General features: G+C 40.2%; 1 protein-coding gene across 4 annotated transcripts in view; it reads left to right on the top strand.

Moving 5' to 3' along the window:
• The first annotated feature begins 2297 nt into the window (after positions 1–2297).
• GGNBP2 (gametogenetin binding protein 2) overlaps positions 2298–11786 on the top strand; it is a 32732-nt gene continuing 23243 nt past the window's right edge. For 2 of the 4 annotated variants that reach the window (XM_057714934.1, XM_057714931.1), the window contains exons 1-3: positions 2298–2441; positions 2981–3179; positions 10371–10451. In XM_057714934.1, the coding sequence (XP_057570917.1) occupies positions 3087–3179; positions 10371–10451 (174 nt within the window). In that variant the 5' untranslated portion in view covers positions 2298–2441; positions 2981–3086. The remainder of the gene's footprint in view (positions 2442–2980; positions 3180–10370; positions 10452–11786) is intronic. The other 2 variants (XM_057714932.1, XM_057714933.1) reach the window with 2 other exon arrangements.

Here is an 11786-nt window from a genome sequence, read left to right as displayed (position 1 = left end):
TGGTCTGGGAAGATCCCACGTGCCATGGAGCAACTAAGCCCGTGTGCCACAACTACTGAAGTCCACGAGCCTAGAGCCATGCTCCGAAACAAGAGAAGTCACTGCAATGAGAAGCCTGCACACCCCAACTAGAGAAAGCCCACATGCAGCAATGAAGACCCAATGCAGCCAATATCTAAATTTATAAAAATAAAATACATCAAAAAAACAAAAAAGGCAACAACTGGCTTTTTAATGCAATCATTTATTTTGTCAATTAAAGGTAAATTCTTCTGAAGGCAGATACTTAGTCATGAAATATCTGCTGTAGCACTAAATATTATATTTGCGTCAGCTAAATATTTTAGTTGAAGATAGACCAATAGCGAAAAAGAGTGCCTGCTCTAAAATGAAGATACATAGTTAAAACTTCTAAAAATTGTTTTGAAGTGAAATAATTTTGTAAGCATTTTCCCCTCAAATGTTAATTTTATCATATTTGTAGCACCCAGGCTACCTCGAGAAAGAGCAATTTATCAAGCAAATTACCTTTTTAGCCTTACAATAAATACTTATTAAATACCTATAGTATGTGAAACATTGTCCAAAGATTCTAAGCAATGTGCTCAGTGGATCTAAAAGACAAATCCAAATCAGGGAAAGTAATCTCTGATGGAAAGAGATTGTTGAGGTCTCCTCATTTTGTTACGTTTTATATCTGGGTTTTAATGCCTTTTCTCACTTAGATTTAAACCCCCAGGGTAAATACTCTTTCTTTGCTAGTACACGGTGTGTACTCAGTAATGAAAGTTATTAAAATCAGCAGCTATACATTGAACTTGTCATTTTCAATGTCCTTTACCAACCATCATCCAAAGGAAGTTTAAAAGGTATGAGGTAGGCACATTAATTGATGTAGTCTTTATAAGAACACCTTCAGATCTTAAGAGCCACGGTATTTTTTTTCTCCTTAGGAGTGTTTTACATAAAACACAAGATTCTCTAAAAAAATGTCCAGATTTTGGTTATGTAGTCTAATTTGTCAGAACCTACATGTACATCCTATATGTCTATTGAATTTAAGCTAAGGACCACACACTGTTCTGCTCTCCTAACATGGCCAAAGACACAAATACTGGATAATCACACCTTTGGGACTAAACAATGGTGCTTCCAGTGTATTATGTCACCTACTCTAACAGTGACCACACAATGTCGTAAGTCAACATGGCTAAGGGGTTGCAGGCACTGTGGGGTTTTTTGTTGTGAATCTCTAAGACTTCATGCGATGACCAAAATACTTTCTAAAGGTTAGTATCACAGCTCTAGCCTATTCTACCAGGAAATACAGATCTGTCACCAGGATTAGTTAGTTGTAAGAGGAGCAAATGGATGGATCCTTAAAATCGTCAATACTTTCTTAGGCAAAATACTTCCGAACAACTATATTGGCCTCCAAAGCCTTCAGGGTAGAAACCGAGTACATGATGACACGCAGGGTGTACGTGAATTTGTCTTGACAGCAGCTGTGCTTCTCAGGAGAGGGTCGGGGGAAGGGCCTTTGGCCAGCGCCAGCACTTTGCCCGAGAGAAACGGTGTCCCGACTGAGTCTCTAAGTTAATATTAACCCAGCCCAAGAAGTTTCTCTGCCCAGGATGCGTACACAAGCCATTCTCCACATAGTCTTCTATTTGCCTCTAGTGCAACAACGACAACAAAGAAACTGGCAGCACTCAAATATTTTCGGCCCCCTCGGCGGGATCTTGAGTCTGGGGAGCAGCAAGGCGGGAGGCTCCTGGTGGATCGGGGGTCGGGGAAAGCGGCGTCAAGGACATGGAAACCAAGCGCAGAATTTGTCCCTTAGCCTCCCTCCTCCTTAGTTTGCCCCCTTCCTTCACTCCCATGTTTTGCTCCCACTGATGTGAAAAGCCTCAGCTGCTCCCCGCTTACCCAAGTCCTCACTGGGCCCCGAACCTCGGGTCGGCCCCGAGTCACCCCGGCTCCGCTCCCTTCGTCCCTCGGCCCCGGGCTGAGCGGTTCCCAAGCCCGCGCAGCGGAGGACTGAGGTTAGGCCTACTCACCCCTCCTAGCAGCCCTATTTCGGATTTATTTGAGTAGCTAGACGCTGGGGAGGGTGCCAGTCACGCGTTGGAGACAGCCCGGGGAGCACCCCACCCCCTCCGTTAGGGTTTCGAAAGAGAGGACTCGGGAGCGTCGGCCCGGAGTCTCGCGAGAGGAGGCGGGGCCCCCGCCTGGCGCTCTCGGCCCCTCCCTGCCCCACCTTCCCCACGTCCCCCGCCTTCCCTCCCCCACTCCCCGTGGCGCGAGCGGCTGACTGAGCCTGGAGAGGAAACGGCATTCGGAGCCGCGCTCCCGCCCAGGCCGGCCCTGACGCAGGCCTCGTCAGCCGGTAACGGGGAACCGAGGTGGGGGTCAGGGAGGCGACCACGAAAACGGTGAAGGTCAGAACCGGGAAGCCTCCTCCGAGAAGGGTGTGGAGAGGGTCTGAGCCTCTCCCCTCGGACTCTGCAGAGCTGGGGCGGGGTCGACCCCTCCCAGGGGCGGGGTCGCGCTGGGCAACTGCAGCCCTGGGGACTGATTGGGCGGGGCGCGCCCTTAAAGGGGGAGAGGGGTCAGCCGGGGGCTGAGGGCTCCCGGGTGGCGGGCAGCTGGCTGCAGGCAGCAGCGCGGGAGCCGGGGGTGGGGTCCTGGAGCCGGGACTCCGCGGACGGGCTGGGGAAGCCCCGAGGCCGGCAGGTCCCTTCCGCCTCTCCTTTGGACCCTGGCTGGAGGCCGGCGGGGTGGGGGAGTGGGGAGGGAGAGCGGCGCGAGGGGGCGGGTCCCGGCGCTGCTCGGCGCTGATTGGCTGAGCGCGTGTGGAATCGGGTGATGGGAAACGCAGCCCAGCTCGCCGGTCCCCTCCTGCTGCTCTCCCTCCCCCCCGTGGCGAATGTGCTGCGCGGCGGCGGGCGCTTAAGCTCGCGGGGTTTGGCTGTTGCAGGCAGGAGCTGGGAGGAGGCGGCAGCGGCAGTGGCAGGAACGGCGGCGGCGGCGGCAGCAGCAGCTGGGAGGAGGTGGTGACGGTGGCAACGGCAGCGTCGGCGACGATGGCGCGACTGGTGGCAGTGTGCAGGGACGGGGAGGAGGAGTTCCCCTTCGAGAGGAGGCAGATTCCCCTCTACATAGACGACACCCTCACGGTGAGCGGGCCGGGCCGGGCTCGCCGCTCCCCTGGCAGCTGTTTCCCCTCCTCCCCCTCCCCCAGGCCGAGCGCTGCGCACTGGAGAAAGAGTGTGTTGCAACTCCTAGGCGAGGCCTTCTCTCCGGCAGGCCCCACAGACTCGCCTTTGCAGTGGGTCGCTCGGTAACCTCTGCGGGCCCCCAGGCTAGCGCTCCGGGGGCACTTGGAGCCCCTCTCCGCAGCTCCTCCTTCTTTCAGCCCTCTCCCTTCACCCCTTCTCTTTAGGAGACGGTGCTTTTGCCAAAGCACGCGCCTCGGAGAGGGGTTGAAGGATCTTGGGCACGTAGGGCCTATCCCTTACAGAAACCACCTACCCTCGGGGAGGCTTAATTATCTGGAAATGTCGCAGCTGCACTACTACCTGTCTGTTTTCTCTCTTAATACCGCACCTCTCACTCCATAAGCATGATTACTGAGGACAGAGTGACGTGCTCTTGCACAGTAAAGATTCCACTAAAATGATCTGATTTCATTGTAGTCTTCAATATGCCTAGTACATTAAAACTCTTCGAAATGATTGTATTGCTAGGCCATGACTCTTCAAAATGGGCTTTCTTGGCATTAGTTATTCTTTAGTTTACAGGTAGCCTCTTTTAAGGAGGCAAAATTATTGACTGTGTAAGAGCATTATAAAAAGCTGATTGCTCATCTTGAATGTCAAAACCCAGTTCTGAGTAGTTTTCCTTTTTAGAGTTGATGGTGGTACAGCAGTACAGACCCTCTGCCCTGTGTTGCTGTAGTATTTCCTTTCAAAGGAAATGGCAGAAATTTGAATTGAATCTGAACAGGAAATGAGTGCAGTTGCTTGCAACAATTTCTTAAGAAATGAAATGAACCTTTTCTGAATATCTTGAAATCTGCATTTTGATGATGCTGAAGCTTTGGATTATACGTTTGCTTCTTTTGATAAGATGTAACTGTCTTCATTGTACCACCTTTGGCTTTTTCCCTTTTCAAAGGCAGTTGATCTATTTTGTTCCTGAATTTCTATTTTGCAAATATCTACTGAACTTTTTTCAAATTTTATGTAAAATGCAAGTCATTGTAGAGATGCCACTCTATGCTTTTATGTTTGCCAGTCTCAATTAAGACTTGATTGAACTGCAGTACCTTTAAAAGGGTTAGAAGAGCTATTGAATGACAATTTGTTAGAACTTTTTAAGTGAAAGCATCTATAGTTATCCAAGGGCATTTTTTTTTTCATGGGAAAAGAGAATGATTTGGGCTAATATAAGGTAAATAGAATTTGTGTTGGTGCATTAGAAAGTGTACTTGTATGCCTTGATCATGATTTTTGCACTTTTTGCATTAAAAGTACAATGGACTTGTATTTTAAAGTTTTTTTTTTTAAATGAATACGCTGATCAAATTAAATGATGCATTTCTCAATTTGAAAACTAATATGAGTTCATTTGTTGGTATTTTCTTTCTTCTCTCCCTCCAACACAGACACTTTTCTGGAGCACATAGTTTGGTATCAACATTTTATGTTTATTGTCCCAGAAAGCCTTTGAAGTTAAAAAAAAAAATTTTCTGTGTGTTTAGACATAAAGTTACTTACTATTGAGTATATACTATCAAAACATAGGGGAGATCTACAGAAGTCTGAATATTTACAAAAATTTAAGAGACTGATTGCTTACGCTCACATGATCACCTTTAATATGAATGCAGCATCGATACATCCATCATATAGTACTTTAGAAGTCAACCTTGGGGGTATTTTTATACTTTATTCCCTGTACAATGGTGGATTTCCAAAATTTTCCATACAAAAAAATGTAGCTTGCCCTGTGATTTATTATTGTACTTATTTCTCTGGAGAAGTTGGGATTGGACTGACCTGGTGGTTGAGTTGTTTTTATTGTATTGTGGACTTGTGATCCAGGCAAATAAAATTTAGGCTTACTTAATTTAAATATCTTAAAATAGCATTTTATTTAGGAAGAAGTGCAGTTTTTCTTTACCGTGGCAGAGTTTTTATCACTAGGGAATGAGTGGGACTGTTTGTTGCTTTGTTGTGGAATTTGTGCATGGTCATTGAATGCTGGTTAGAGAAAAATCTTGTCAAGAATGCATCATGTTTAGAGAAGCAAGTTTCTTTCAGAACCATTCTACCAAATACTACCCAAAGGAAAAATGTAGAGCCAACACCTGTTGGAGAAGAGGGAGGGAAGGAGCCTGCAGCAGAGTTATGCTCTGCACTGGTCCATTGGTAGTTTGACAGCCTTGTATCCCTGAAGTTAACTTTTGGTTTGGTCTTTGTTAGTAGGGCCCATTGGTAATACACTGAGGAAACATTGTGTGATCATTATTTCAAGTAGTCTTAGAATCTTGTTAGCTTCTAGCTGTTAAGTCTAGTTATAATGTTTCCAGTCAGTTACAAATGTTTATCATTTTAGTAACAGAAGCTGAAACCTCTAGCCTGCGATTTTACGTTGGGGGTTGTAAAATGAAATTAACAAGCTTGTATGTGAGGAAGTAGCCTCCTCTTTTATGTGGTATGTTGTTAGCTGCATTTAAAAGACTCATGTGGCAGTTTAGTGGGTTTGAATACTTGAGTACAGTGCTGATTTAGCAGTATTTGAGAAAATCTCAAATAAGTAAACTGGTGGAATATTTAGGAAAGTGGTATGCTATGTAGCCAAAATGCTTTTCAGTGTTATTGGAATTACAGAATAGCGGATGGACAGAACACAGATTTTATTTTAAAGACATCTTTGAAGAATTATGATTTTTAAAGTATTTTTTAAAGGAATCAATAGAGTCAAAATATATATTCTTATAAAATAATCTTGAAAAATAGTTGCAAACAAATAAAACATATTATCCTTAACCCTACTTCCCAGAGATAGTTAAGAATATAGCAGCATTTGGTGTAGTTCCCATCATAGACACACACAGATCTACAGTTGAGATGTATCATCTTCTGTAACACTTTATATCTTGCGTTTTCTCACTAAATGTAATAATGAGAACATTTTCTCATCATTCTCTTGTCATTCTTAAACAGCTTTAATGGCCATGTAATACTTTGTTGTGTGGCATTCCTTAATGTAATCATTCTTCCTTTGTTGGACATAGAGGTGGTTCTAGTTTTTTACTATGAATAATGCTCTAAGAATATAAATAATGCATAAATCTTTGCATTAACAAATTTTTTTCAGGCTCTTGGAAGGAAAAGTACTGGATCAAAGGATAAAAACCTTTTATAAAATTCTTGATACATACTGTCAAGTTGCTACAATATTTCTGGAACACAGTTTACCCTCCTAATTCAAACCAATCTAAATGGACTAGAAGCTCTGATAAGGGTTTTTGACTGAGACTTAAAAAAGATAAAAAAATGTAGCATATCCTCTTGGGGATTAGGTATTTAGCATCTGTTACAAGTTTAGTATTTATTGTTTGCTTTCTGCTCTTGATTAAATGTTTAACTTACCAAAGGTGGTAGATGTTACAGATGACTGTGAGGATGAAGAGTGAAAATAAAACTAAAGGGACTGATTTTTAATAAATACGCACTTGGTATTGTTGGGTTAGAGCTTGTGAGAATGAGCTAAGAACAGATTATCTGTGGTCAGGAGAAACCAGGACAGATACTTAAGAGTGAAAGTGGGTAATGGATTCAGTAAACTTTATAAAGCAGTAATTGCAAGACAATGACTTGTTCTATTTTTGGCTAGCTACGGATAGGCAACCTCATCATGAAGCCAGACACTAATGATTCCTCTGTGAGACCACACCTGAAATACTTTACCTGACTCTCTTCCTTTAGGTAACCTAGAAGCTGAAGATTAAGTCAAGGAAGTGGTTTTAAAGAATGGGGAAAAATAGTGCTGCTATCCTCAATCTTCTTCTTTTTCTTCTTTGCCTTTTTCTTATTGTGGCATTATCATTGAAGAGCATATAGTGATTGACCAGTAACAGCAAGATAAAAAGTCATTGTCCTAAGTGAAAGGCAAGGACAATAATTATTTAGTGTGAGTGCCGAATTTCTAACTGAGATGGTATTGAATATGTACAAGAGAAAATTTAGTATTAACCAAGCCACTGAAACCCAGGAAGGACACAGTAATAGACCTGATCTTGACATTTATCTGTACTAGTTAGGTGAAGAAGAAATGGTTGGAAATGAGGGTGTAGTTTTTTTGTTTTGTTTTGTTTTTTGTTTGTTTTGTCTTTGGCTGCATTGGGTGTTTGTTGCTTTCTCTATTTGTGGCCATGGGGGCTACTTTTTTTTCTGGTATGCAGGCTTCTCATTGTGGTGGCTTCTGACTTGTTGCGGAGCTCAGGCTCTAGGCTCGCGGGCTTGGTAGTTGTGACACATGGGCCCTAGAGTGTCACAGATCAGTGATGGTTGTGGTGTGTGGGTTCAGTAGTTGCGGCACACAGGCTCTAGAGCGTGTGGGCTCTAGAGCTCAGGCTCAGTAGTTGTGGTGCACAGGCTTAGTTGCTCCATGGCATGTGGGATCTTCCCGGACCAGGGATCGAACGGGTGTCCCCTGCATTGGCAGGCGGATTCTTAACCACTGTGTAACCAGGGAAGTCCTAAGGGTTTTTTTATTTAAAAAAAATTTTAACCCATTCTTTATTGACTTTTTAAAAAGGATTCCTAAAGTAGGTATTATCCATTAAAATTTTTATACATAAATATTTTAAAGGTCAACAGGTAGGTCTCAATATGTTAGGTGTGTTCTTTGACTTTTGCTTTAATTGTTAAAACAATAAAATAGTGGGGGGGACTTGGGGGGGAGTCAAGGAAGGGAGGGAATACGGGGATATGTGTATAAAAACAGTTGATTAACTTGGTGTACCCCCCCCCAAAAATAATAATAATAAAAACAATTTGCTTAATAAAAATTAAAAAAAACAATAAAATATAGTTGATCAGAATAAAAATTATTTATACAGAGTCAGAATTTAGAATTTTACCTATGAACTGGACTGGAGAGACCTTGATTTGGTAAACTGAATAGCTTTAATCTTAAAATAGTATAGGTAATTGTCTCAATTTTTTTTTTATGGTGGCAGTTACTATGTGGTGAAATGGTTTATATTTGTATCAAGCAAGTGAAAATGCAAATCAAGTTATTAGTTCTTTGATGGTAGATATGGAGTGATTTGCAGTGTTCTGTTGAGCTACATGGCTTTAAAAGTTTATCCTGTACCTTTTTTATGACTTGACAGTTAAATTTCTTTGTGTTTTAAACCAAAAAACATTCCCAAAAAACATAATGTGTGTTAATTGCACTATTCTTTTTTCAGTTTTCATAGGCTAGGATTTCTAATACCATGATTATTAAGTCTAGTAACCAGTTTTAGTTTGTACTGTTGGCAAAGTTAATATATGACAGTGCTTCGAACAATGGCTAGTATACATAAAGCTTCATTACATCTGTTTGTTATTATTACCACCACTCTTTGGAGATAAGACAACTATGAGAGCGAAAACTGGGGAGAAGTTGATTACCCTGAAAACTGGATAATTGATCCTAAAACTGTGATATATGGACATGTAGTCTGTATGTATGGAATAAGAAGCTTCTGGAATAGTAAAAGCTATTGAGATGGAAGCATGTCTCTGAACATGGTATAATGAATATAGAATTGGAAACAAGGAACACTAGCTCTTTCCCTGTGTGTTATGTACAATACATTTGGGAAAGATAGGAACATGCAAAGAAAAAGTCATCTATCTTTTCACTGTCTAGAGATAGCCACATCTAATATATTATTTATTTTCTTTTTCCATAGGAAAATATACACATAAAAATTTGAATCATATTGTACATGCAGTTTTTGGTTCTGTGAAATATACTGAAGCCCTTTGGATTGTTGCTCCAGTGTTCACATCACTGTCCATCCTCAGTATCCGCTTGTCTTTCTAGTTCACACATCCAGTAGTCCCCTCTTAACACATCAAGAAAAGCTCTCATATCTGTTGCTTACACTGCCTTAGTTGTTTTGTCCTCAGTTTACTGTCAGAACAAACATGTTTTTAGGCTCTCATTTCTAATGTGGAGGGGAAAGAATGGTCACTTGGTTAAAGAAGCAAGTCTTTGTGGTGCTGGTTGGTGAAGCGAGGAATCTTTTTAAGATCACATTCAGCTGGGTGGGTTTTTTTAGTTTTTTGTTTTTGCCTAAAATGGTCTCTTTATCCTGATTTCACTTTTGGGGTGTGTAGGAGTTTGTGGCCCTTGTCATCTGGAAATAGAAGTTTGTCCTAGCACAGTATGCTTGATACCTTTAACAATGTTTTAGTTAAGATAAAAATGTGTTACTTTATTTCATTGTTTTGGAGACATACTTTTTTATTTTCACATTTAACATCTCTGAAATTGTATTGCTTCTTTCATTTGGTGACATCTTCCAATTACAATAGCTCTCTCCTAGTGGTACATAACTAAGGTACTTCTTAAAATCATTGGTGTCACAGATCAGTGAAATGTGCTGATTACTAATTCCCATTATCTGACATCATGAAACATCCTTAAGCTTTATATATACCTCTTCCTCTGGTAGTGAATTTTGATAATTGAATAAAATATCTCAGTGTATTTTTTCTGTTCATGATTAGAGCAGACATTTACTATGGGCTGGATATTATTCTGAATGTGTGTGTATATATATGTAAAGTGAAGTCATTATAGATAATCATTTACGTGATAAGATTTACTATATTCTGTAGTTAAGGAAAATAACTGAAAATATCAGGGTATTTAATGTAAGTTATCAGGTTATTTCACTTATTAAGTGCTGTTATTAGCCACTGCAACAAACATTTTAAAATATAATTTAATCCTTACAACCCATTCTGTGAGAGATGTTAAAAATTATTGCTTAATCTTGTTTTGTAGATGAGGAAGCTGAAAATCAGACAGGTTAAGTAACTTGCCCAGAATTGTGGTAGAGCTGGAGTTTGAATTCAAGTCTGCCTGACTTCAGTGCCCTTGCTTCTAATGACTATACCGTTTCTGGCTCTAGAAACTATAACTTAGATTTTTTTTTTTTTAAACTTTCTGACAGAGGTGGGAGGGAGCAAATCTGGCTTTAGGGGTCTATTTCTATCCTAGGAGACTATAAAATAGTCTGTATCATGTGTTCAAAGAAGATAAAATAATTGATTTTTATTCTTTTGCATATTAAGATGGTGATGGAATTTCCTGACAATGTGTTAAATCTCGATGGGCATCAAAATAATGGTGCACAATTAAAGCAGTTCATTCAGGTAATAGTTTTAAAAATTAATGTTTTAAATGGTGTATGTATGAGCATGTGCGGGGGCGGGGTGTGTGTGTGTGTGTGTCTGTACATGTGTTTTAAAGAGTCATTTAAAATTTTAACTAAGTATTTTGTTTTACCTAGGGCTCTTTAGGTCTTAAGGTTGCAATAAAGTTGCTTTCTTTTGCTATTGCTCCAGGTATATTTACATACTTGTGATGTGAAAGATTTGGTGGTAGTGTGTTATCATTTTACATGTCTGTAAGGCTTTAATTTCACCAGTTTAATTTTAAATTTAAATTTAGTTTAAATTTAATTTCCCTGTTTTTAAAAGACAAGGTAGACAACTTTTCATTGAGAACTTCGTTTTTTTCTGTAGTAATTGTTTTGTTCAGTTAAAAAAATAAATCTTATATTGTGAATTTTCTGATTTTTATTTAATTTTTTAATTTTATTTTTTACTGAAGTATAGTTGATTTACAGTGTTGTGCTAATTTCTGCTGTACAGCAAAGTGACTCCATTATACCCATATATACATTATTTTTTTTATATTCTTTTCCATTATGGTTTATCCCAGGCGATTGAATATAGTTCCCTGTGCTATACAGTAGGACCTTGTTGTTTATCGATTCTGAATGTGATCGTTTGCATCTACTAATCCCTAACTCCCAGTCTTATTTAATTCTTTTTTTTTTAATTTAATTCTTAAACAGTGTGATACTTTGTAAATATACTATGTATGATCAAGACAAAGGAAGATAAATGGTTACTTTATTTCAAAATTCTATTTCAACTGTTGGAGAAAACTTTGAATTAAAGGTTAATGGTAAATGTGAGAATATCCTTTTGGGGAGTTATCTTACTTTCTCATCTTTTTTTTTTTTTTTTTTTTTTGTAAACTGGAGGTATTACTTGTAGTGTAGCTATAACTCCATCCAAGTAGAAATTATTTGCTAGAATTTTGCCCATTTCTCTACAGCTGTGGTCTCAGTCATTTTTCTTCCTTGTCATAATCAACAGATAGCATTCATATGCACCAGTATTTTCGTTACTCATTGCAGGCTCCTGCATAGGTTAGGATAGGCTTGTCATCTCCCACTAATCCATAACACACCTGCCCATAGCTCCAGGTTGAGAATTGCTGCTCTACAGGATCACCATCCTAACTTGACTCATGTAGCTAAACATAGTGGTTGTTAAAGGTTGAGAAGCTGCATTGTGTATTTATTCTTTTTTCTTTTCTTTTGTTTTTAAAATTTTTTAAGTGAGAGCACTAAGCTTAATACGCATTCAACAAGCACTAAATTTCCAGATGCAAGGCTTCTTTTTACTATGTTGGGT

The sequence above is a fragment of the Hippopotamus amphibius genome, chromosome 17 (assembly GCF_030028045.1).
Source record: "Hippopotamus amphibius kiboko isolate mHipAmp2 chromosome 17, mHipAmp2.hap2, whole genome shotgun sequence".
NCBI lineage: Eukaryota > Metazoa > Chordata > Mammalia > Artiodactyla > Hippopotamidae > Hippopotamus > Hippopotamus amphibius.
This window is presented reverse-complemented; position numbering and strand designations above follow the sequence as displayed.